This window comes from Phalacrocorax aristotelis, chromosome 1 (assembly GCF_949628215.1).
Source record: "Phalacrocorax aristotelis chromosome 1, bGulAri2.1, whole genome shotgun sequence".
Classification (NCBI taxonomy): Eukaryota; Metazoa; Chordata; class Aves; order Suliformes; family Phalacrocoracidae; genus Phalacrocorax; species Phalacrocorax aristotelis.
In genome coordinates, this window is record NC_134276.1 from 47,477,295 (window position 1) to 47,504,466 (window position 27,172).

Genomic DNA, 27,172 nt, shown 5'->3' on the forward strand with positions numbered 1-27,172 from the left:
TATAGTTCAGCATGGAACTGATTCAAAATAATCTAACAAATTTACAGCACCAGCTTCTACATTACAGCACGACCTCAGTTTTCCTTGCAAAATATCCAGCTCTCCTTATTATAAGGAAAAAGTAGAAACTATAAAACTTGAAGGATTAACACCAAACAAGAAAAAAATAACAGTTTTGTGATTGGCATTGAAAATCTTATGTTTCTGAGGGATCTGCTATATATATATATTTATATATTTAACGTATGAGTTCAGCAGCACCACTGTTAGGAAAATTCTCCATAGTAATCTTGAAGTTGTTATACAAGAACAGAAAAATGATGTGGCAGTACAGTCAGTAAAGGTATTCCTGTCATCCTCCCTACGGTCAGCAGAGTTGTCAGGGATAAATATTTACCTGTTTTAAGTGGTCATTTAAAGCAATCTGCATCCCACTTTTCTTTCGTAACATCTCACAGGTCATGAGAGTATAGAAAAATGCTGTGATAGCCAGTGGCAAACAGAAGTAAAAGCTAAACAGCCACCAGTCTTTAGCTTGCTTGTAAAACTAGAAGGAAAACAAAAGCAAAAACATTTTTAGGAGTTGAATATTGAGCATTTTGGAAACTATGATGTAAACAATTGGTCAGTCTGTCCTGAAAAGGAGCTCTATAAGGTGTACACTACAGATGAGAAAATGGCACAAGACAGTAATATGCCCAAAGCCCACAAAAAGACAAAAGTTTACGAATGCTCTTCTTTCAGCCAATATACTTCAGAAATCTGTCAGTATTTCATTTGAACCTTACATTCACCTACATTTCACATACAGTTGTGCACATTACAATCCACACAATACCGAGAAGATCCAAGGAACTGTTTTGGAGATTTTATAAATGTCATTCTTACCATCATAAAGGTCGATTTCTGCGTGGGGTGAAGCAGGCAGATTCTAAGATCCTTTCCTCTGTACTCCATCGTAATCATGTCAAATGCAATAGCTTCTGGAACAGCCAATATCACCGATATCACCCAGATCAGTACAATTTCAACAGCAGTCCACTTTGGCACTCCAATTCCTTTAATACGACTCCAAGAAGCAACTGCTCGGTACCTGAAGCAATGGCACACATTTTCAAATTAAAAATATAAGAAAACCCACCTGCCTTAAACTCAGCTTGTTCGTAATATATCGGCTGAGTGGAAAGGCAAATCTGAGCCAGTGCCTGTACTGAAAAGGAACTATAAGTGAGTTTACTGAAAAAATGGGTCTCACCTGTCTATACTGAGGGCACACAAACTCAACACTGTGATACCCACTGAAGCCTTCTGAATGAAGGGTACTAATTTGCACATTTCAACACCGAAGGGCCAGTCCTCTGCAAGTAGCTGTGAAAAAGAAAAAAACAATTAGAAATGAACCATTTTAAAAAAATAATGCCCAAAGCTGCAACATGGACTTTTCTCTTGCTTGTTTTTCTTTTCTACCGTGTAAAACAATCAAGAAGAACCTTTTCACAAGGGAGTCTCCAAGTTGTGTGTCCTAAAAACTAGGCTGTACCATCCCAGTCATTCCCTGGCCGGGCAAGGATATTCATAAATGCGTAGTGCTGACTTCTTAAGCCCTGCAAACTCCACTCATTCTGCTTCCAATTTCACCTCCCCAGTGTTTATGGCAAAAAAATGACTGAGCAGGTGAGGATTTTCCTCATCTTTCTATTGCTTTATCTGTCTTGACTGTTCTTTGCTTTTCTTATATGTTTCAAGTATCTCTCTTTTTACTAGAAATACAGAAAATTCCTTGAGGCTCATCAGAACAGGGACAAAACCAACAACTGCACATCTGGGGGTGGGGTTTATTTGAAGCTGGGTCTCTAGGCTCCCTCAGCTGATAAGTCAGGCAACACCGGCGAGCAATGTATCCCATAGTTTTTAGCTGACCATCTGATAACAAAAGAAGGGATGCACTGGACACTCAGGGAGCCTAAACAGCTACTTTGACCTGTTTTGCAGCAGGTAAAGACAGAACAGGTGAATCCCGTGCTGAAGACCTTCACTGACCAGTTTTCCAATGATTCTATATTACAATACTGACAGAACTATCTGCACATTCAGCATACCTATAAGTGCTGTGGAATAAAGGAAACAGCACAATGAATTCTACGTTGGTTCAATTGCACTGTGGGTCATACACTTTAATGGAAATCTTCCATCACATCCCTAGCCGTACACTTTAGCTGATTTAGGGGACAAGACTTACTGGACACAGAAAGCACCCTCCTCACAGCTGATGCTATGAACTCTTTGTCCGTAGCTTCAGTTTAGAAACATTTAATCTTCATACTACGCTGTGGGCTGCTCTAATGGCTCAAATACACCACAGCAGCAGCCAAATCTTCCAGTTCCTCATAAAAACAAGACTCTCCAGAACAAACATTACGCCAAGAAATAGTCGCAACCATTATATACAAAAGTAAACTTTCTGAGTTTCTGTAATTAGTTACATTATCTAAGCCCATCTCTGTTTTTCATTACTTTCTTCAAATGAGGCCTTTTGGCTCTGTTGCAGGTTGAGGGCTAAAAAATGGAGAAGGAGAGGAAAGAACAATAACTACCCAAAAGAGATGGCAAAATCTTTCCCCTGGCTCAGGTCTCCTCAGGCATCTCTTTAAACAGGCACAGGCATCTCATTCTTAAGAGAAGAAGAAATAGATCGTGATACTGTATAGATTCTGCTGGGGACCAAAATGGTTGAAAATAGCCACAGAGTTGCCTGCTCACATTGGTTTGGTTCATCAAAGTCCTTAATCACGCATACATGTTCATATAAGGATAAACAGTTACAAGGCCCAAGACAGTTTTTGAAAAGTCCTGATATAATTTAAGTATCCTTTTATTTTAACATAAAGGAAGTTAAGTACATTTCATGACCATCTGTTTTTGGAAATACCTATGAAGTGCTCACCAGTATTTTCAGGTACCAGAACACCTTCAGAAACCTGCTTTAATCCTGTGCTGAAATGTGATCTTTGAAAGAAGAGCAGCAGGAAAACTGTAACATAGCCCAGCTTTGACCTAGTTCTTAGATGATCTACCTAAGTAAGACAGAGAGTATAATGCTTCTGAAGAAATTAAGCAGATAAATAAATTCTAGGGATTTATGTTTCCTGAGAATTTTATGGAAAGTAATAAAGCAGAGGAAGCAGGGATGAGGCTGTAATAACCATACAGTAACTTTTACTTATGTGATGTGGGAAAATAACTAGGTCTGTAATTAAAGTATTTTCAGTAAAGCCTCTCCCTGAGACTTCTTTTGAATTGCTGTAAGGGGTTGATAGTAACAAACTACTATTAAAATTGCAATGTGAATAATTACAGGTGTTCTAAACGTATACTCCACAGAATCCAGTGACTCCTGGATGAATTAATTTATATCAATCAGGCAGTGAACCTCCAGCCTACCACACCTAGTTGCTATAGGAATCAAGGACTGGGCAGCAAGTACATTGTATACTTGTTTATGGTATCTATACTGTATATTGTATGTGTGTATATATTAAACCAGAGATGACTCATCTAAAAAGCACTTCAAAATTAAAATACTTTGTTCTTTGTTGAACTCAAATTCAGAACTTTGCTCAAATTTCTGTTGGAATATTCTGTTGAAGACTTTTAGCTGCAACTAGGTGGTGTATGTGGAAGACACTCCCTGTCTCTCTTCCCTAAAATCACAACCGTTCAGCCACACATCAGAGATTTCACTGAACTAATGCTTATCTCTCAGGTGCAGACAGTCACACCTGTGCTCCAAGCTACCTGGATTTGAGCCAACTCCAGTTTGGGAGCAGAGCCGTATGGCTGGACTGTAATGGGGCTGCACATGAGTGAACGTGGTCTGCTGAGAGAAAGGGCGCATTAGCTTGGCTTTAGCATAACGTCAGAATATTACTTGCATTCAGCAAGCTTAAATCGGGGGCAGAATGGACACACAGCTGTCTGCATGGGATTGGAAAAACATGCCCTTTACTTCTTGCAGCTGATGTATTGTGAAATTTGAGCATTTTAACGCATGAGTCATAAGTTTATCATGGTATTGCAAGTGGTTAATGACATGCTTTGCAGCAAACGCTTGAAAACATTAAGTAGAAGGAAAAAAGTAGAATATTTTAATTGCTGAACTATGCTTCCTCCTTGTTTCTGTTTGTCCTCTGTATTGTCACATCCTCAAAACACTGCCTTATGGTATAGCGAAAATCCAGTGAAGTATTCAAGAGGATCGTATTCGTGGACAAGAGCAATGACTATTCTTAGTGAAGTATAGATGCAGTCAAACGCAATTCTGTATGGGTAAAGTGATTTTCTTATGATTCATAATAGGGTATCTGCACAAAGAGTGCCATTTTACAAATAGTAAATGACTTAGAGTCATGAGATACTGCCAAACGGCAGCAAAGAGAAAAATAATGTTGGGTTTTCAGCAGTAAAATGCCAAGAGAAGTCTACCACTGGCTGTATTCCGAGTGACCTTTTCCAACACTTTTTAGTCACTTATTTTATGTGGACAAAGTTTTAACTGCTAAGCCACAGAAATGTGTTGAAGATGAAATGAAATAGAATGAAAGGAAAGGGAACACATTGGAGAGTGATGTGAAATCATACTTAAAAGAACTAATACAGCTGATGCACTCCTAGCAAACACTTTTTCAGACCAGGCACAGATCTGAGCCAGAACTGATGTGAAAGCTGCACAGCTACGGAAGTAGCCCCAAGAGATGATGTGACTCAGACACACCTGTGAATTACAATTCCTGCCCTGCTTCTGCTCGGTTGTGTCGGAACAGAAAGATGTTCGTAATCTGCTGGTGGAATACACCAGCATGTGAGCACCATATGCTGCTCTCAATGGCTCAGGTGCTGTGGCCGCCAGCTAGAAGGCTGATGCCACAGCTCCAACCCACTATTGATGACTTTCTGCAGTCCAGGACGAAGAAGCAGCAAAGCATGCACTTATTTACATTAGTGCCATAGTCCCAAGCAACTAATAGACACGGAAAGGCAGAGCAGGAAGGCAAGTCTAGTTTACAGGACAATAGGTCTCAATTTTCATTATAATGAATTGCAGAGTTACACGGAAAATCAGACATTCAACTGTACATCCAATTCACAAGCAACATTTTTTCAATGTAGCTGTGAAATGACTGCCAGACTTTCACCTGATGCTTTTGAGATGGGAAGGTCACGCAGATAAAGTAATTTTCAGTATTTCATAGGAGCAAGCATTTTTTGAAAAAGGAGATTTGCCCAGGAAATTAAGCTTATGGTCAGGGATAACTCAGACAACATTACAAAACTTAGTAATATTTAACAATAATTATGATGTCAGGGTGGGGATTTTCCCTCTAGACAAGAAAGTGTATTTTCCGCTTCCTAGTTAAGCTAACAATGTTTCACTGATTTATCCAATAAACAGTGTAAATCTTAATATGAGGAATGCAATTAGTTTCTTTCCCTGTGTCTTTAACTGTTGCTTAGAAACTTCATTGTTTTAAAAAAAAATACTTAAGACCAAGGAATATCATACAGACATCTTGACAATGCCAGAAACCTCATAATGTGTTTTCAAAGTAAAAAAAATCTGCGATTTCACAATCCCAGTGAAAGGACTGCATCAAAAGTCACCATTAAGAAAGCTGTGCTACTGACAGATTAGGAAGCATAAACACAGCGTAGAAGCAAAAATAACCAAGTAAGGTGAAAGCTTGTTTTGAAATTTGTCACATGCATCTTTTAAGTGAATGTATACATAACAAATGTATACATAATGAAAAAGATACTCCTAGTTTATAAATCTATACTGACATCATCTAATGTATTTCAGTTTGGAGATCCTCCATGAAAATTATGTATGTGTATTTTCAACAATATACACTTTTCCACTACCCTCTATATTGGACTTCAGAGTAGATGGTTCCCATCTAACTATAGAACAAAGTTACCCCCCGCCTCCGCCCCACCATTGCCTGTAGAGTCCAGACGGGTTCCTTCACTGGACAGTTCATATGTTTCTTAACTGCTATAAGCTGCATTTGTTGACCATAAAGGGTTCCTAAGCAAAACAGACTTCTACCTTAATATGGTCAGAGACTGATAAACTTTGTGTAAGAAATTCTGAGACGGACTTTGCAAGACCTCAAGTAAGTTGTTCAGATGTTGAAAGAAAGGAAATAATGCATTTCTCCCAATAAAATGGCTGTTATCTTTAACACCAGAAGGACCAGTGGCCAAGAGTTGTAATATGGAAAAGGAACAATGTTTTCTAAAGACAAGCACCTTGACTTTTTTTGAAATGCATGCCCTATAGGTACTTGCATTACAAGAGTTATTAGTAAGGTCATCACAAAGCCATTTCCATGGAAATCCTGACTTTTTTAGAGCAGGTGGATTAACAAAGGGAGCCATTTGCATCTGCATGGGATATGCAGTCCCTAATTTAGTCTTTCTTATACTTCCAGTACTTGATGCTGCTATCTAATGTTAACTATATTTTTGGTGTAATCCCTAAAATGCATTACTGGAAAAAAAATCATTGCCTACAAAGCTTACTGTGGCCTTTGATCACTGGCTTGGATAAAGACCAGTTTTTATTCCTTCCCTGGAATTTTTTTTCTCCTCTCTTCCATTGTCCTCTGAGATAAAGGAACCTCTGACAATATTTCCAGGTAGATATTCTTCCTCAGTCATTTGTGTCATAGAAAATTGATAAGAGTTCAGAAAGCCACACGAGCGTACGTTGTTCCCCGTTAAAAATCGATTGGAACATTACAAGAAATTTGATTTAATATAAGAGAATAAATATTACAAAATGAGAGAGGTGTTGCCTATATATCAGAAGAGAAAGCATATTATTATATTATTTGATTACAGCTTTTTAAAGTCTATGTTCCTATCTCATTACACATATACGCGTGAGAGGCAGAGCTAACATAAGTTTGGAATTTCCAGTCCTGATGTTGTTTTGGTGTCTTACACATGGGAGTTACCAACTTTATCGATTTGGGAAACTGAGCATAAGCCTTCCAGAGCTGCAGACCTGTATTGTCAAGTGTACAAAGCTGCCACTGCCTTGTCTTCCAAAGTTTAAGTGCAGAGAAGAGACATAAAAAGCTCACTGGTCACCTGCTCCATCCTTCTGCTCCTTGTGTTCACACCTTTAACTGCTGTCTGAGGCCTCAAATGAACAAAAATACTTTGTCTTACGTAGTTTAGTGAAGCAGTTGACCAGACATAGGACCACCTTCACATCCAATTAGTAGTAATTTTGCAAAGTACCTAGACTGCCACAACATTACATACTGCAGGATGATTGTCTCACTCAGGCTTTTCTCTGCTCCCCATGCTGCAGCTCTGGGGGTACGGCCAAAGCCAGATTGTTTACCAGGATTCTGAACGCCAAAAAGGTCTTCCAGGTTCTGCATGCTGGAACTGAACACCCCTCCAGCCCTCACTTCATACTCAAGTTTCCTGACTGTGTGGCAGATTCCAGTACTTTGCATTTTCTACTGAAGGTATTGATTGATGTACAAATTTAACACGTGCGATGGACTAATTCGCATTTTACACATTGGACTGCATTTGCCTCACAGTCTAGATAGCACCTGCTTTTCTTTAGATACCCTCAATTTAAGAAACATAAATTTTCATTTGGGTATTTTTTCAGCTACTTACGTATTCACTTGGATAGTCAGAAGGGACATCTTTTGCAGTTATCACTTCTAATACCTAATAAAACGCTGCTCCTAGTGTGAATTCTGAGTTCTGTCTTATGGGTCTGCCCGGAAAGCATTCACGGACACGTTCACACTTTCTATTACAAGCCGTGTTGAGTAAACGACTGGCATTTTATTAACATGAGAAATTCTCTCACATTCTTTTTTCACACAGCTGTCTAACAGAGGATCTGGTAGCAGTTCTGAAGATCTGTTTCATCCAGTTGAAAATCGTTTCAAACAGCAAATTACAACTGTTAAGTGTACTCAGTTTAGAAACCAAGTCTTTGCTAGCCTTTGTTTTTCCCGTACTGCTGGGTGATTATAGCCAGCTTTTGATTGCATTACCGTGTTGTCCCTCAAAACATTGCTCTGTGGGTGGAATTAAATGGGACGTGGAGTTGATGAAAAGTTGATGAAAAGCCATCATCAACTCAAACCTCACTCAGACTCTGAATTCTGATTAAACAAACACAATGTCTAAGGTCTGGTTTGGTTTTTTTAACTCACGTTTATTCAAAAGTCCTGTTTTAAAGCAGCAAATATTTCACTCATTATTTTAAGGGACAATATATATTTATTATGGCCTTTTCATTAAGATGAGTAGCAGTGTGGGAGATTCAGCACCTGAGAGCTATTGCTTAGCTCCTGGCATTATCAATACCACAGTAAAAATCCCAGACTTGCACCTGGTATAATATTTATCAGTTTGCAATCTGACCTTTTATTCCTCCCGTTCCAAGCTAGTAATGATATACTCGATGACATTCAATCAAGATAAGGACTGCGGTATATTGTTGCATGTATCATTAATTTAATTTTGAAATAGTGTCACTGAGATTGCAAAGTCTTGTACTTAGCAGCTGTTACTGATTTAATCTTTTTTATTTTTCCGAGAACAGGTTAAAAAAAAATCTGTGTTCGATATCTTTTCTTACAAAATAGTTTTTTCAAAACAGCTTAAAGTATTTTGTTTCATAAATTCCACTGTCACTCAGAAGACTACGCACCTCTCACGAGAACGACGCTAAGTGGATAGTGTGGAAAATACTGAAACCCCAAATCGCAGAACTCCCGTGTAATCCAAATTATCCAGCTCATGAATTTATCAGTTATGATGTTCTAATACTCCAATACTTTAAAAGGATAAAGATGCAGGATTCTCCCATTTCAGCAGCTTCTGAAGTAATTGCTATGGATACAGGAGACTAAATTCAAACCCCAAAGCTAAAAATAACAAACCCCAGAGTTTACAACCATGCATATGAAGTGAGGAGAAGGAATAGGTAGAGACCCTTATGTTCACTTTATAAAGAAACTGATGGGTCCTCAGGGACCCAGACTGTAAACTCTCAAGGAAGAAGATGCCTTGTTATTTCCAGCATCCCTCCCAGGGGTGCTGACCGTGACTAGGGGCTGGATTCAAGTGCCCAACGCACTCCTAAGGACAAACGGACTGCGCAAGTTGGGTAGACAGACGGAGATTGGTACTCCTTCCGTGGCAAATCAAGGGGCAGAGGAAAGAAGGCGCAAGAGCAGCAGGTGTGTCTCACTCCCTCTCGGCTGGCTGCCCATGCTGCGACACTGGCCAAAGGGGTTAAAGGCTTCACAGCTCGGGAGAGCATCATGCCTCACAACCGCTGGACGCGCAAAACTAATACAAATCGCTCAGTCGGAATGAGCTTGGTTCCTCCTGGAAAAGTTCCCGTGCCACCAGCGACTGTACGGACCCACGGGAAGTGTGTGACTAAGCCCGCCCCGGCTGCGCGGCAGGGAGCGAGTGGTGCCCACCCCACGGGAGAGGGTGTTCTGTGCCTCCCCCCTGTTCCTCGGGGGAAAGGAGGGAAACCACCAACCCACTGCTCGTTTATCTATCGCCATTATTTCATTTATCCCGAGGACAGCAGCTCTTTCGCGGTGACTTTCGGAGCCCGGCCGCCTCCCGCCGCATACTCCTGCCCCGCTCCCAGCCCGGGCCGCTGTAAGGGTGGGACGGGGGCACGCACCGGGGGGTGCCATGCGGGGCAACAAGGACAACATCTGACCGGAATACCACCTTCCGGCAGGTTTTTGGCGTGAGGTCGAGCCCCCGGGTGTCTCCCAGCCAGAAACGGGGCTCCCCAGCAGCCACGGCGGTGCCGGGTGTCTGCCGGGGACCGGCGGGGAGCCCCACCACAGGAGCTCCCGGACCCATCCCCGGCTCCCCCTCACCTTGTAGACGTTGATGGGGATGTCGATGATGATGTGGAGCAGGTCGCCCAGGGCCAGGCTGGCGATGAGGATGTTGGGGCCGTTCCTCATGCACTTGTTCTTGTAGATGATCCGCAGCAGCGTGGAGTTGCCGATGATGCCCAGGACGAAGACGAGGCAGGACACCACCGTGTTGATGTACTTGAAAGTCTCCTTGATCTCCGTTTGCCCCGTGCACATGGGGGGCGAACCCGAGCGCGGCCGCCCGCCGGCCACCCCCCCGCCGCTCTTGGGCAGCGCGGCCGGCCGGGAGGCGTTGGGCTCGGCGCCCCGCACCCCGGGGCTCCCGGCCGTCGGGGGGACGGCGTCGGCCGCCGGCGGCGGGCTCTGCCTGCCCGGGCTCGGCTGCCGCAGGGAGCCGTCGCCCTCGGCGGCGGCGCGGCAGCTGAGGAAGAGGAGGAGGAGGAAGGCGGGCAGCCGCCACGGTCGGGTGGCGGGCATGGCGCCGCGGCACGGCAGATCCCCCGCCGGGCGGCCGCCGCCGTCAGCGCCGACCTGCGCGGAGAGAGGGGACGGGGCGTCAGGCGCCGGGACACGGCACCCCGCCGGTGGCCGCCACCGGGGGACGGAGCCGGGGCGCTGTCTGCCGCCGGACGGGGACGGGCCGAGGAGTCCCCGTCCGGCCGGACCCGCTCTGCCCCCCGCTCCTCTTCCCCTCACCTCGCCGAGCGAGTCCGAGCCGATCCTCCCCGCCCGCCGCCTGCGGGGCTTTGCCTGCCGAGCGGGGGAAAGGCGCTCCGCGGGGTGCAGCGCTCCGCGCCCCTGCTCGCTGCCCCCTCCCGGGACCGGCTGCCGGCGACGGGGCGCCCCGGGCCGCGAGGGCGGGAGGAGGGACGGGGACTTGTGGCAGGAGCCGGCGGCTGTCAGCCGCGCACCAAACCCCGTGGCTAAAGCCGCGCCAGCGGGGCAGAGCCCCCCGCTTTTCTAAAACGTTCAACCGCATCTGGCCCATCACTCACGGCCAGACCCCACCCGCGTCCTCCTCCGCCCTCCCCTCCCCCACCCACCCCCCCGCCGCGGAGCCCGGCCCCTCCGCCCGGTGCCTCCCTCCAGCCGCTCTCGGGAGCCGTGTGTCCCCCCATCCGTCCCCGTCCCCTCCCCCCCGAAGTGCTCCGTACCTCGGTGCCTACCGGGCGATCTGCCCCGCGACCTGCCCCCTTTCGCGGTCCGCCCGCCTCGCCTTGCACCAGGTTGTGTGGCAGCCTGAAGTAGTAATTTGGCGGGTTTTGAAACAGTTTTGCAGGGCAGAAGGGTTGTTACGAGAGGCTTTGGCGTTGTCAGAGGACTCCTGCGGGGAGGAAGAGGGCTTTTCCCCGCTGACCTCCCCGACACCCCTCCCCAGTAGATGGGCAGGGAGTTCTCCCTCCGCATTTTATTCCCCTTTGCAGACAGACTCCTCATACATCCAGAGCGGCAAAAATGCTGGAGAAGCTGCTTGTGTAACGCCTGCAAGATTAGTGCCACGTTTTAAAGCGTTTCACAAACTGGGGAGCTTTGTGTACTCTTCTTGTATCAGAAATACGAGTTTTGGCTGTTCTGAAGTCGCAGTGATGGAGCTTGGTGATCTGGGTGCCGCTTTGGGCGGCCTCAGCAATGCAACCGAGCTCAGCGAGCTCGTTGCGGTCGTTTTGCCCTTCAGTGAAGCGTAAGGAAAGGAGCAAAGAGATTTGTACGGGATTTTGCAGAAACTAAAGAACAGCCTCTGAAGGCTGGAAACAATCACGTATCTAACTGAACAGAGTTGACCTTCAAGCTCTTTTCCAGCATCTCCACGTACACCTGCCAACGTATAAACATTTCGTTACCAAAGTGACCTGCTCACCTACATTATTGACATACCCATAGGAGAAAACACTGAAAACCAAATGTTTCTTTCAAACCTTTCCCTAAAATGGCTGGTCTGATCTATCTCCTCTTTCCAGCATCTCCTGCCAACATCTCTTGAGCCACTGTAGCAGACTGCCTTTTCCCAACCTCGTTTAGCTTCCTTTTCACATCTCCATCTTTGTTTAAAAAAAAGTCTGCTGTATCAAACACCTTTCCCATTTAATCACTCTTGATCCATTTCCTAATTTAGCTGGCACGCTCATTTTCTTCCCTATTTTATATTGCAGTATTTGTGAAATAAAGGCACTCGAGTCACTTCTAAGCTGTATGAGGGTAGCTGGAGGTTGATTGCACTCCAGCTGTAAGACCGATCTTTTCAGGTTCAGGCTTTTTCAGTTTGTCCTTTGCAGCACCAGCCGATTCCTACCAATGACAAAAGTGTGAACATTGAATTAATCCTATAATATTCTGAGTCCTGGGGACTTGAAGTCTTTCAGTTTTCACTTCTGTGTTTTCTCCGTTTCCAATTTGGCGATCTGTAAGTCAGCAATGTTTTGCTAAGCGCCATACTGATTTTTGTCAGAAACTCTTGCCAGTTAACATAGCATTGACTTTTATCTTGAAATGCTTTTTACTTGCAAGGTTTTTGCTAAATCTCAAAGGCCTCTAAGCTGACCCTGGTCATCAAGAAGTAGAGTGAGACTACACCGGGTTATATTTGCTAACATTTTTGTTAGCGCAACCCACAAGATACGTTTGTTACTGTTTGGTAGCAGCACCATTGCTGCCACTTATTTCAGCTTCAGAAGTTTTAGTAATAGCAATTTAGTTTCAGAAGATTTTAGCAATAAGATTAGTATATACAGAATTCTGGGCAGCTGCTGATACCTGAAGCAGAATTATTCTTTAGTATTGCTCAAAATGGGTCTGTGTGACAAAGCATCTGAATTGTTTCTGGCTGCCAGCAGTTTGTCTGGACCGGCTCTTTTCATAATTACTGGTGGTTATGATGAACAATCAATAATGAAAAAATTGACTGTTCATCAGAAATCATGGAATAGTCAAGGAAATAAAACCAGCTAAGTTTACCACATTTTTTGTTTCTATTCTGTCTTTTCAGAGGTTAGAATATCTGAGAAATTAAAAAGAGCGTATGCTGTGGTGCAAATCTTTAATTACTGAAACAGTCAAGGAAAACACAGTTTCACAGAAATTTATGTGAGGATTAAGGTAATACTGTATTAAACGCTGACAGCATAGTGGATATCTTGGCAAAATAACAGTAGCTTAAATGAAGACGCAACTAACAAGATTAATCTAGATTGCAACAAGAGAAAACCATCTGTAAATATAATAGACCGGTGTCCCTTAAGTGGCCTTTGCTAATTAAGCTGTGAAATAGATTCCTTACTGAACTGATTGGAATTCATTATATAAGATTATGTGAACTGCTGCTAGTGCATCTGCTCTTTTTTTTTTTTTTTTTCTAGAAAGCAGAAATAGTCCTTGTTCTATGGAAAGTTCACTTTTGTACAACACAGGGAAAGCAGAGAAAGTTGGACCACCACCTGAAAGATCCTCCAGACTGTCAGTCATTTTATGATGATGTTCTGCACTTCCACTGTGTTTCATCCCCTCGGCTATTAACAGTTCTATGAACGATAGCCAGTGGCTATTTTATTTATGTCAGATGTAAAGTTTTCACCAACGACTGATAATGCTCTGAATTTTTTTTTCTTTGGAGTGTCATACAGAAACTAAATAGACTGCATAACTGGTAATCACCACCAGAATGATTTTTAGCAACAGAAAGACTTTAAAGATTATTCTGTTATATGCAGTGTAAATGGTCACGATTCCGGCATCAGAAAACCCTTTCATTAACAAGCTCATGATACACACCACAGGATTGTATATTTTAATTCATGTTATACTCATTGAATCAATGGGAATTTTGTCATGAGCTTGCAGGTACTTTTGCAAATCTCATTAATTTTCTGTTTACCTTGTCCAGTTACTCAGTAGCCTTGGAGATCTGCCCCATCAGGCCTTTTTATTGAGTCCGGTGGAAATTTGCCTACGACTGGGGCAAGTCTGGGATGAATAGAAAGACTAGCCATCCCAGTGTGAGCCATGTATTAGATGCATGAGGTGAATTAAAGTCAGAAAAGAGTATTCTGTGTTATAGAAGTTGCCACAGAAACATTATAAAAGGCAATTTTAAAGGAATAAATGTACTTTGAGAAATTGAGAAACTAGGATATCGCAGTTTTGTAATTGCACATGTTTATATACTGGACAGATGTTATAGAAGAATGATATTATCTGTCTCTTTTTTTCTTCCCCTTAGCCTAAACTTATGCAAAAATATGAATTTTTTTAGTGTGATGTGTAGCTATCCTTTGACTCTTCTACCAAGTTAAGCAACTTCTATAAATTGTATGTAGGGTTGACTGTCAACTGCAGTGTATTGACATTATACCTAATTCTTGAAACAGTGGAACAGTATTTAGTTTGTCATAAGAGGTTATAATAAAACAATAACAGTAGATATCACAGGTGAAGCATGAAGTTTGCATGCAGATACCTGTTTTAATGTAGAATACATTGTAAATTATTCCATATTTTATCATAAAACAGCAAGATACAAAACAATGAAAGATCAGATTTGATTTGAAAACAATTTGAAAACAAACCAAATTTGTACTAAGAAGAAGATTTTAATCTCTTATAGTCCTTATTTATATGAGTTCAAGGATTTTTATATGGAATAAAGTTCAAGCCTCTAAGTCAGACTGGTTGCTAACTGAAATTATATTTTCCCATCTCACTCTAAGATTAAATTTAATATGCCACTTAGTAAAACTTACTCCCCTCATCCTTGCTATTCAGAATCAACAAAGGAAATCACAAGGTAGATTAAAGTTCTGAAACTAATATAGCAGCATGTAATTAACTTGAGGTATAAAATACAGTGAATTGCTGTCTATTAAGGGAAAAGCTAACGACATGGGTTTGGGAATGTAGCTGCAGGTTTGAAAGAGCAGCATTTCTGAGTTTTATGGAAATGAATGAAGATTTTTTTTTTTTTCATGCTAGTTCAGTAGAATAAAGGTTACCAAGTTTACTTTTAAATTCCAGTTGTAGTAGGAGTTTGGATCAGAATCTCCAAGGAAACCTAGTTGTTATTAAACCAGTTGTTAAAAAACAGAGTTGTTAAAAAAAAAGTACATTTTTCAGCTGCTGGAAAATGTATGCATTTGTACAGAGGAGGTGATAACTAACTATACGTTGTTTATGTTGTTGCACAGAAATCACTCCAGGCAAGCCTTTCAAGTCTGGATTAAATTTCTTTCCAGACAAAATGTCTGACCTCAACAAGAGGTGCAGTGATTCACTCATCCATGCTTTCCTGCAAGTGTGGCCATGTAATACAAACACAGCATTCATCTCGACAGAATGAACCCACTGCCACATACTGACTGTAAATTGTAGTGATAAGTTGTATGCCAATGAAACCATTCAGTTAAAATTTGCTAGAATAAAGAAATCTATGCTGTGAAATAAAAGAGGGTCCAGAATAGATCTCAGGTGCTAGACTGCTGGCTGTCCACAGGCTCCTTGTTTGCTTCATGCTTGGCTCTGTTCATGATGGTTCCAACTAGCTCCAGATCAAATCTATTACTGTGGGGGCAACCTTAACTAGTGGTGATGAAAGCTGGTTCTTGCCATGAGGCACCGGGGCTCCTTCTGCGCAGTAATGTGGCTGCACTTCCTAACAACTAAAATAGTCCCTGGGATCCTCTCCTCTGAGGGAGACACTTCCGTATCTAAGGTGAGAGTTGTTCCCTTGAGGGGACTCGGTGATCCTAAGGGTCTTTTCCAACCTAAGTGATTCTGGGATTCTGTGATTTTCACCAGACTGCACTGACAGAATGCAGTAATTATTTACCCAGGGAAATAACCAAGAGATAGTGTTTACATACCATACACCCCAAGGGGTAGGAGTACTGTTCATGTGGATGACTGGAAGCTATTCAAGTGTTCATAGAGACCTAGAAAAGGTTTTCTACAGATCTACATCATGTCCTTGGGCTCTAAGTTTTTATCTTATAAGACACAGGAAGATCTTATATGTGCAAATAGGTCTTCACTGATCAGACCTTTGAAGAAGCTCTTCACTTCAAACAGATGTTGGATTGTGGATGAAAAACAGTGCTTGGCCATTTTCTCAGTTTTGAATGTTGGCCATGGAAATGGCTGGGTATGTCACCAGCTCTCGGTGCGGAGAAGGTCAGAGCACTCTCTTCTGCAGGTCAGCAAAGACTGAAGCTGGTTGATACCTTTTAGGAAGCTCCTAACACTACTAGTCCTACTGGCCACCACCACTTTTTTAGTAGGAGGTATTTGGGACGCCCAGATCTAATGAACTGAACCTACACTTTTTCGAATCAGCACAGCTGCTTGCTGAGATGGCTACTTTACCTTTTTCAAGGTACTCCTGAAGGATTTGTATTCTGCACATGCATTCTGGAGTTACTATGGATGCGTGTCGTCACAGGACCTCATCAAATACAGTCCTTAATATATTGAAGACAGACATGTGTTATTGTTATCTTGTACATTTTGCAGCAAAATCTAGCCTCCACGATTAAAAAAATGCCATTATGAAGTAACATGACTTCTCCCTTTATATGGTAACGGCTCAAACTGTGAATGTCAGTTTTATATACATCTATATTTAGTGTTAGAGGATTATATGCTGTTAGCTGAGGGAAAACAGAAATTCTGTCTTCAGATGTTTCGTCTATAGAAGGTGGCCTCTGCAAGAAGCCTTGAAATCTGGCTTTGTTACTGACATTACCAAGATGATTATGGCTTCAAAATCTTTCCTTCCATTCCAAACATGTTTTACATTACTTTAACACAACGGAGAATCTGGGCTTAAAGGCTAAAGTGGATTCTTTTACTCAGGTGCACGGCCACTATTAAAATAATCCTTTAACATAACCCATACAGGTATTGACATGCGACTTCCAAGTGTTCCATAAAAGACAGGCCACTCTGTCGCTACACAATGGACTCTGCTTTACTTTGCTGTCGTTTCTTCTCCCAAGTGCGCTGGAGTTGAGGGTTTTTGGGTTTTGTTTTTTGTTGTTGTTGTTCATTTGTTTTCTGGAATCCATTTTGATTTCTAAATGCTGTGATTTTGTGTGACATCATCTGCTGTCTCTGGTCCTTCAGTTGGGTAGGTTTGGTAGCCACAGGTACTGTCATCACTATTCTTTGTTGAATCACATAATGATTGATGTTGGAAGGGACTTCTGGAGGTCATCCAGTCCAACCCTTTCTGGTCAAGTGGGGCCACCTACACATGGCTGCCCAGAACTGTGTCCAGACAGCTTTTGGACATCTCCAAAGATGGAGACTCCACAACCTTTGTGGGCAACCTGTGACAGTGCTCGGTTACCCTCACAGTAAGAAAGTATTTCCTGATGTTCAGCCAGCACCTCCTGTGTTTCAGTTTGTGCCCATTGCCTCTTGTCCTGTTACTGGGCATCACTGAAAAGAGCCTGGCTCCATCTTCTTTGCATCCTCCCTTCATGTATTTATATACATTAATAAGATCTCCCCTGAGCCTTCTCTTTGCTAGGATAAACAGTCCCAGATCTCTCAACCTTTCCTCATAGGAGAGGTGTTTCTATCCCTTAATCATCTTTGTGGCCCTTTGCTGAAATCCCTCCAGTAGCTCTGTATCTCTTTTGTACTGAGGAGCCCAGAACTCTTGCACCAAGCTTGCACAGACCTGTGCTCCCTGACACCCATTCCACATGCAGCCATTTACAGAACATCACCTTGCTCGTTTCTGAGTCTACAGATCTACAGGTCTACAGACCTTTAAAGGTCCCTTCCAACCTAAACCATTCATTCTATGAATCTATGATCTACAATAAGCCTCTGTAGATGCTCTAGTAGCCTGGTCACATATTTGTTCTCAGATCAAGCCACCATTCTCTGAAGTGGCCCTCTTTGCTTCTAACAGCAATCTATTTTTTATCTCCAGGAAATGGAGTATTCATGTTTCAAGAGGAACTCTCCAAAGCTACTTCCTGCTCAAAATTACATTTTGATTTATCCGGGGAAAAGTTCTCCTTAACTTGTTTTTAGCTCTCTCCCCATCCTTGACCTTTAGGTATCATTTTTTCTGCGACCTCCCATTCATGGCCCTTCCTTCTTTCTCTGCTTTGCTGGAGAAGAGTATCTATATCTCTTTCTCTTAAGTTTCTGGGCCAGCAAAATCATATTCTCCCCAACATCAGTCAGAAATGAACTCCTTACAACTCTTCTCAACACTTTTTTAAGCTGGAGACTTTCTGCTACTGGCATTCATTTTTCCCAAATAAGGTTCCCTATTCTGGCACTATCTCAGTGCAAACTTCATTCTTCCCTAGTTTGCATGGGGTACAAATGTAATCTTCTAGGTTCTACTCTATCTCCTTTCCTTTGTTAACTCTTCTCTAAAGATACTTGCTTCACTTTTCCTTGATCTTTTTGGCTTTTTCATCCAGAAATCAGCAGCCAGAAATCCTGCTTCTGTCATATCTCTTTTTGTAATATCTCATGTACTTTCTGTGCCCTTGACCTCAACTATTGAAATCTTTCCATAGAAGAACTTGAACTTTACTGGAAGCCACAGCCGCAGTATATTGTTTCTTGTCAGAGAAACCTCTGGTTTCTTCTCCAACTATCCTGCTTCAAAGCTTCTGAATATGACATGAATGTATTACAAGGCCCAGACAGACCTCCATATTCACAGATTCGCGGGCTAACAGCATGAGCCAGGTATCTGTTCTGACAAAAATTATATTCAAACATTGCTGCTGTCCTCTCACCTCCCATTCATAGGTTAAAATTTGCTGACCTTTCTTCTACTGTTTCTTTTTTTACCTCTGGAAACTTGATCTTGCTCCTTTTCTGTTTGCAGAGGCTTATACTTCCTCTGAGTCCTTCATAAAGCCAGTATCTTCTTATGGACATATTTATAGTCCTTTCACTATAATTGAGTAAGGGCTGTGAATCTGTAGTAAGTGGGCAGAATATAGTGTCTTTAATTCTGTGCTGAAATTTTAGCTTTAGGTTCCAGAAAGACTGTACAAACAGGTGAGAAAGTCTTAGAAATCTTGTTCCAAACTTAGCTGCGGTCCGCATGAGTCTATCTTTCTAAAGACTCTTTGTAAGCAGGGAATGAATTCTCCAGGGTTTTTCACCTGCAGATACTGAGAATGTCCTTAAAATTCATAAATATTCAGCATCTTTGAAAACAACAAGTAGGTGCTGTGGTTTTCAAGATTCTTCTGCCTTGCATCATTCTCTCCATTCCCAGTTTGTATCAGTCATTTCTCATTCTCCACCATGACCATGCCAGTCTCCTGGTGGCCTACAAACCCAGCTCTAACATACCTTTGTCCTGTGTTCTTCAATCTGCACAGCAGATCGAACGGGTCATGAATTTACACCTGTTGCTCCATGTTCCTCTTTTCTGGTGCGTTTGCCATTCATATGCAATTGTCTTTTAGAATGGGACCATGTAAAATGTGCAAAGTAACTGAATGGAAATTCACAGTGTTACCTCATGTTAGCTGGAGTGTGTGTTCGGTTTGGGTTAGAAAATGCAGCTTTGAGTAATTTTTGGAGGCAGCTTTAACCCGCTGAAAACTCAGTCTCTACATTTCTACATTTTTTTGCTTCTAGTCAGGATTGAAATTGTGCAATAACTATCCTTCACTTGGTTCCTTATCACTTATATGTCTGGTTAGAATTGGAGGAAGAAAATTAAATGACAATGAAGAAAAGCAAGTGTAAATATTGCAGCTTCCAAAAGGGTCATTCTAATTTGGGTTAAATGTCAAAGTGGGTTTCATTATATCTGAGCCATTTCTCATATTTCTCTTCATTGTCAGCAGAATGAACTAGCTCCTGTTATGCTAAAAATAAAGTACAAAAGTTGTATTTTTGGTTTAAATATAAGAGAATGATAACCCATTAGCCCATGTCCTCACTACAGATGCCTTGCCTGCCTACCCTAATGACGTGAGTGAAGATCACTCCTTCCTCTATTTTAGACACAGAATGCCGTTGCAAACAAGACACACTATTTTAGTGGGAATTTCCTGGTTAAATACAAGTTACATCCCTCAGACATGATTCCTGTGCATTTAGATTGATGCAGCCCTTCCTTTGAATCACTTCACTGAAATGCACATTTCTTTCATAGTTGTGTTATGCCAGAAGTCCAGATGCAAAGAGCAAAAAGCCATGAGAATTAGGGCAAGGAAGATAAGATGCCATAACATTTAAGAATGCAATTGTGATTTTCTCGGCTGTATGATAGTTTGTGTAGTAACATTCAATTTGCCAAAAGTATCTTGTCGGTTCAAATGTAACCATGTTATAATTAACTCCTACTAAATTTAAACCCCTTTTATGGACTGCTAAGTGCATCAGGGTGGATTTATTGCAGCTTATTGATGATATAAGGCACTTGGGGTTAGTTAACACTTCAGCAATGAGCCTGCCCATGTACCTCTGTGCTTGCCCTCACTGTTAAAGATACAGTCGTTCCTTTTGCAGCTGTTATTTTAAGTGACCCATTTGCCCCTTTTAACATTTTAAACCCCAACAGGCTCAATAAGTGAAACATGAAACAGGTACATATATTTCTTGCATCTGGAATAAAAAGGAAGAGAACAGCTAGAGAAAGAGATTCCTTCCCTAATTTTTTCATGTTAGCTGCAAATGTGTAATCAGTGGTTCCTACCACATATCAGCAGCTGAATCATGAATATGTTTTTAAGAATGTGAGTCAACCATTATTTCTGAGGGCTTCATGTCTCACTTACTGCCTCCTCCATAGCAGGTGATTTGCTTCAAGAGCATGCCAGTCTGTTAAGCCCCATGAAGAGTTATGGATCTAAACATTATTGTGCAAGAGCAGGCTCTGGCAAAGAGGAAAGAGTAGTTCCATGTATTTCTTACTAATTGACAGATGAGTTAAATTCACCACTCTTCAGAGAACCCCCACACAGCAGCATGGTTACGTCTGTGCCGGCTAGCGCTGGCCTAGATAATGCCTGGGTGTGTTATGCAGATAATGCATGATAGAGACTGTTCTGGTAAGAAATCTGGATAAAGTGGTGTGTATGGGGTGGGGGAATAGGGTTTGGATGTGTATAAGTAAGTTGTGCCATACCACTGATCCTCTGGCCACTGGCTAATCCTATTTTCCAATACAGACCTCCTGGAAATTCTAGGGAAGCCTTGACGACAGAGTTATGATGGACCTTGGAGCTGCCTTCTGCACAGGGAGGAAAGACATGCAGTTAGTGAGACACCTCAAATGTAAGGAGACAGAGCTCTCACAGAGTCAGAGCTGGATCCACTTGTAATGCAGATAGTGGAGAAGATGAGGAGCTGGTGGAAAAGGGTCGTCTGGCAAAACAATGGATCATTTCAGTCTGAACTGTAAGGGAATTGGCAGCTGTGGAACAGGGAAGAAAAAAACCCATCCCTTTTTAAAGCTGTGTGGAGAGCTATCTAAATAGTTTAATGAGTCTCTGCAGGTTGGCCACAGGATGTCTGTGGAGCGCTGTGTTGTGTCTCAATGAGTATGGTGCAAATGAGACCTTCAGCAATGACTACTCAGTGGTGGATGGACTCTGGCTAAATGGGGCTCTGTTTTTCCTGATCTCCTTGTTTACCCACAAAACATGCGCTGGAGGCTGTACTCTGCATGAGAGTAATTTCTGAGCTAGGCATCTGCATGAGAGATGCTAAGCCTTAAGTAGCTTTTATAAGATTTCTTTGCATGAATTAAATCAGTTTTCTCTGAAAGTGATTAATTGCATCCAGACATTAGGGTGTAAGATTGCTCAGATGATTTGTCTTCTAGGTAATCAACTATTCTCTCTCCCTTGAGTCTGTGACTAGCTCAGATTTATTTTTCAAGCTTCTAGGTGTTTAAAACTAAATGAGATGAAGCCCAGTGTCTGAATGTTAGCTGGATGAAAGTTTAGGATAGGAAAAATAAGTTAAAAAAGGAAGCTTTTTCCTACATCTCTTTGTTTCATTTCTTGAGATTCCTCATCTTTCCTTGTGTCTTGTCACACAAATTTTACATCCACTAAAAGGCAGATGATGTCATAATGCCTCTGTTATCATTTATTCCTTTTCTTAACATCTGTTTCCTAACTAGCTAATTATCCATGTGTAACTAGTCACCATTTAAGCCACCAATAAGTTCAGATCACTTTTTCTAGACAATGGCTTGTTGCATGTTCCGTACTGTTTCCGTTTCTAAAATGGGTTTGATTCAAACGGGTTAATATTCATGATCAAGAGGAAACATTTCCTTTATCTCTATTTTTGGCGTAAGGAACTAGCCAAAAGCTCAGACCAAAACAAACTTTTTCTTGGCATTGATTCAGATAATTTGGATCTAATCCTACTCTTCTGGAAATCAGTAATAGCACTCCCATTGGGCTTCTGGAGGGACAGGACAGGGTCCTTCATAATAAATATTTTTGGTGAATTCAATTATCTTAAAGTTAAAAACAGTGATACCCAAAGAAATAAATTAGTGCCAGTGGCATATTTTTCTGGACAAAATCCAGGTTTAATAAATATGTCATAAATAAAGGACACAGGATACCCTACACTATCGAAAACATTTTGACAGTCTAAAATTTTTTGTACTTAAAAATAAAAGGCAAAGTTCTCTGATAAATGGATATTTTCTATATGGAACATGAAAATTATTAAAAGTATTCAGAATATCTAAAAATCTAAAAATAATTACTCTACAAAAATTAAGTTGAATGGATTTGATGGCCTAGGTTGCCTTTGTCTGGTATGCACAAATAACGCTGAAGGTTTTAACCTGAGACCTTTAAATTATCATGTAAGTAGTTTGATAACTATGAGTGCAAAATTTGGACTGGTTTAGTTCCAACTAATGTATGAACTTAACAGAGTCATTTGTATTTAGAGTTTAGTTTTCCCATAACCCCTAGATTCAATGGGAAAAGGTCAAAATATGCAGAGTGAGATTGGGCCGTATGAAATCTGAAGGACCTATCTCTCCTATTGGCAAGAAAGGAAACTTAGAGCAACAATGCTCTTAATTTAGATGTCTCTTTCATCAGATGTTGTTGGAAAACTAAGCAGTACGAAAGCGTGAGCTCATGCATTATTCTGCAGCTGTCAGTATTTTTAAGTTAGAGTAATTCTTGACATGCTTTGACTATATGATGTCAGAGCATTTGAGGGTACATTAAGGGTCTGTTCCCAAGAGATACTCTGATGCCACCCTTCTTTGGAAGGTGAAAACATTTATCTGTAGAGACTTTAGCTAGGCCAGTTAGCCACAGAGCTGAAGAGCAGGCCCAAGCCTTTTATTCGGACATGCAGGCCTTACCAGTGAAGTTAAATGGGTAGAATTTGTCTGAGGCAAAAGATTTATCCCTTCCCTTCCCTTCCCTGGTATTCATTAAAGCATTTCAGACAGGATTTCTTAGGACTGAGTTCTCCAAATTCTGTAGGTTGACTATATGCTAGGAGTTTGCAATGTTTATTGTTCCAGCCCATTTTTGTCCCTTGTCCCTAGCATCAACTTAGGTGCCCAGTTTGAAAAATAGAGACAGCTGATGACAACAGAGTCAGTGCTTGAAGTGCTGTCTGGTAAAATGGGTTCAGCCTCCAGAAAACTGGCCTGAAACCTGGACTTGGTTCCAAGTGAAATACGTTGTTGGCTCGCAGATAGTGACCACTGGATCTTTTTCAATATAATAAATTCACATCACTGTTTGTCTGCATTTGACACAATGGGCAATGGGTTTGGAAGTACAACGTAAAACAACAGGGCATTAAAAGGCATGTGTTGAAAAAGCTTTTCTTACAATGATGGACAAACACGGTAAATTCCAAAGGTTTGGTTTGGGTAATTGCTCAGCCTCTCCTGATGCTGCACAACGGATGCTGCAAGTTTCAGTGGATGAAATTGTTACATTTCCAAAATGTCCTGGTCTTGGGTGGATTGGAATATTCAGGGCCACAACAGGGCTTCACAATGTTCCATACAAGGTGGCACATTTGGGCCTAGGTTTGGCTTGTTTCACAAACCAGCTCTTTTCTGAGGTCTTCATAAACCTTACTACTCATTCTAAAATGTTCCTACCTTTGCTGCTCCACCCAATATTTTTATTTTCTCTTTGAAACAGGGTAACCTCATTCACTCTCACTCATCTGTAGCCATAGATGTGCACTTTTTATAGTCATTAACTCCTATATATTTTCCAGAATGAATCCATAGTTCTGGACTTACCAACACAGTCTGACCACGGGCATACTCATCTGCACAGGCATGCATCTGTAATCCTTGTTTTGCATCTGAGTCTGAAATGTCTAGGAAAGATGGGTGTCCAGCCAGATCTGAGAAACAACGGCCCCAAGTCATAACAAGAGCCTCTTTTCTGGGCCATGCATAAAGAAGACATACACAGTAGTCTGTTCTGCAGCTGGGCAAAGGAAAATATTGAAACCCTAAATAGATACTCCTTACAATGTTGAAAAAGTGACACCTAGAGAAACTACGAAGTGAGATCTGTTCACATGCATACCCACAGGTGCAGCTTCTTGTGTCTTCTAGGCTGCTCAGCACAGTCCTGAAGCAGCTCCTTAGACTAAGGAAAACTCAGAAAACAGAAGGCTTACACATCCTTCCAGTCCTAGACAGAGGAAGATGAGGGGAAACATGCCCAACTGTTCTATCCTGAGGATAGTTCTGAGAAAACAAGGTTATTTCTAAGATGCTCTTGCTATATCAGTGTGGAGAAAAAAAGGAAGCTGATTGCAATCTACTCTTTTTTTCTGCAGCACATGAGTGAGGAAGGGTAGAAGAAAGGAAATAAAAGACTTCAGTATTTTTTGTTTCTACATTCTCACTGCAGAGATTCCAGATGTGGTACAGAGTTAACACTTCTTACCATCCCGAGAACATCTGGCTACACCTGTAAAAGTAAACTAGATATTCCCAGGGAACATCCCAGGTAGAGGAATCTGGAGGTCCACGCTGTTGAAGTATGCTGTAGTCATACAGCTCTAGTGGCTGGCTATCACCCTCCCAAACAATACCTAGGCATGCTTCTGGAGTAAGCAGAGGCAAGAACTATTCCCAAGAAGCAGTTAGTTTATAGCTGCTTTGCCTTGAAAACTGAGAGTTTAACTGTATGGATGTTGGCTGTCCCATACCATTCAGCCTTGGTGCCAGGGAATAGCTCAAGCCTACTTATTTCACTGTTATAGATGTGGCCTCAGTCCAGGGACTAAAACTGAAAAGACCATTCCTTGACTTTTCTTAACTATACAGATTAAGTAAAATTGCAACAAGAAACTGCTGCTGCCATTCCACCATCTAACGGACACCGGCATTTGGCCACTGCTCTTTAAATGAACAGCTATAAAGTTTTTGACTAAATGGAAATATCAAAGAATTGGACATGAAGATATGTAACATTTAAACTGAAAATAAATAACTGCTGATACTGTGCTGCCTTATTTCTCTTCAGGACTTCAAAGTTTCTTGAAATAGAATATATATATTAACTATGAGCACAGACAGGTTGTGGAGAAGCATCACAGAGCAGCCTGGGATCATTGCCCTTGTGCCTTTCTGTCCCTGTGTGACTGTTTCTTCATTTATGTTTCCAAGAATTTCTTTTGAATGACAGTCTTGAGGGTGAACCAGACCATGTTTGAGATGACATTGGGATTGCAGGACCTTGGAAGCCTGGCTGACTTTTTGTGACATTATTTTCACAAACCGATTGGTCCATCCCTTCCTTACCCACACCATGCTTGACTCCACCAGGGCTATCAGTCACCCATTTGCATGAGCAACAGGATTCCACACCAACCAAAGAAGGGTCTATGTGTGTATAATGTGATTTAACATGTAATGACATTAATGCAGTCCTTTCTAAACAAAACCAGATGTTTTCAGAGGGAAAGGAATGCTATAGCTTGATGGAAGAAATTTAGCAGCAGCTCTGTCTGACCCAGGGTAGATTTTTAGTGAATGCTGAGAGATAATTACCTACTCATATTAGCTAGAATAGGGGATAAACATTTTCCTTAAGGTTTTGCTGTCATCAGTTCACTCTAACTGTGTAGTGGCAGGAGTGAAGGAAAGATACTGGGAAGGAAATGATGAATGGGTATTTTTGCAAAGCTTGACACATTACTACTTTGGACTGGCTGAAAACTTTAAAAATTATTGTGATTGTCACAGTACAGTGTGGTTATTTTTTTAATAAAAAAAAGCTGTGGGACATTTTTCACTTTTCCACTACAATTTCTACAATCACATAGTTTGTTTTTTACCTTGATTTATTATGTCTCTCTCTCTCTCTCTGTGCTTTTCTCAAAAAAAATATTTTTTTTCAACTGTACTTCAGTGCTTGTGAATGACCCCAGATATGATAACCTTAGGCATACGTTGTAGGTTTTCATCTCAAGCAACTGATTCCCAAAGTACAATGACAGGAATTCAAGTTAGTAAGTAACAGGGCCTTTATTTCCCCAGAGATACAAGTGTGGAAGTCAAGGGAAATACAATGACGTTGTTATTGTTGTATTTATAACTGTTAGTAGTCCCACCCTCGGCTTCATTGTCTGAAGTGCTACTGTTATTTTCACAAAAAGCACAGCAGGCAATTTCTATTTTATACAAATGATTTATTTCTACACATGTGAGGAAAAAGCATTTTTATTGGCTGTTTGTGATCTATTAAAAGAATCTTGTCACGATGTTTTATGCTTTAAAACCCTTTGATTAGATAAGCTAGTTACTAATTGGACAGACTTTTGAAGGTGTAAGATTCCAGGCGTTAATTTTCATCTCACAAAAAATAATCTAACTTTCACCATTACCTTTGTGCTGATAAATACTCTTATTAAAGATGGAAAAACTGGTGCAAAGGTGTTAGTGACTTCAACAAAGCCGCGATGTGAGTTTGCTGTTCATGCAACAATTCAGCTCCTGATCCCTAACATAATTCCAGACATTTTAATCATGCCCTTCCATATTACCTTCTTTTTAATTTATGTGGATCTTCTTCCTCTTTCCATCTTTATTCTTTTCTTGTTCCTTTCTCTTAATTTCTTTCTTCTACCATTCTTCTTGCTGTGTTCAACTGTAATGCAGAGAGGGCATACGGTTACCATAAAATCTTTTGTAAACATGTTATAGTGTCTTACTTAGTACCATTGATTGCCAATTGCTCGTTATAATTCCT

General features: G+C 41.5%; 1 protein-coding gene across 5 annotated transcripts in view; it reads right to left on the minus strand.

Annotated features, from left to right (window-relative positions):
* The window catches only part of EDNRB (endothelin receptor type B), a 30,050-nt gene extending 19,106 nt beyond the window's left edge, over window positions 1-10,944 (minus strand). For 4 of the 5 annotated variants that reach the window (XM_075089317.1, XM_075089300.1, XM_075089309.1 and 1 more), the window contains exons 1-5: window positions 10,656-10,944; window positions 9,957-10,490; window positions 1,256-1,368; window positions 889-1,093; window positions 398-547 (exon numbers count right to left, since the gene is read on the minus strand). In XM_075089317.1, the coding sequence (XP_074945418.1) occupies window positions 398-547; window positions 889-1,093; window positions 1,256-1,368; window positions 9,957-10,436 (948 nt within the window). In that variant the 5' untranslated portion in view covers window positions 10,437-10,490; window positions 10,656-10,944. The other variant, XM_075089290.1, reaches the window with a different exon arrangement.
* Between the last annotated feature and the right edge of the window lie 16,228 nt (window positions 10,945-27,172).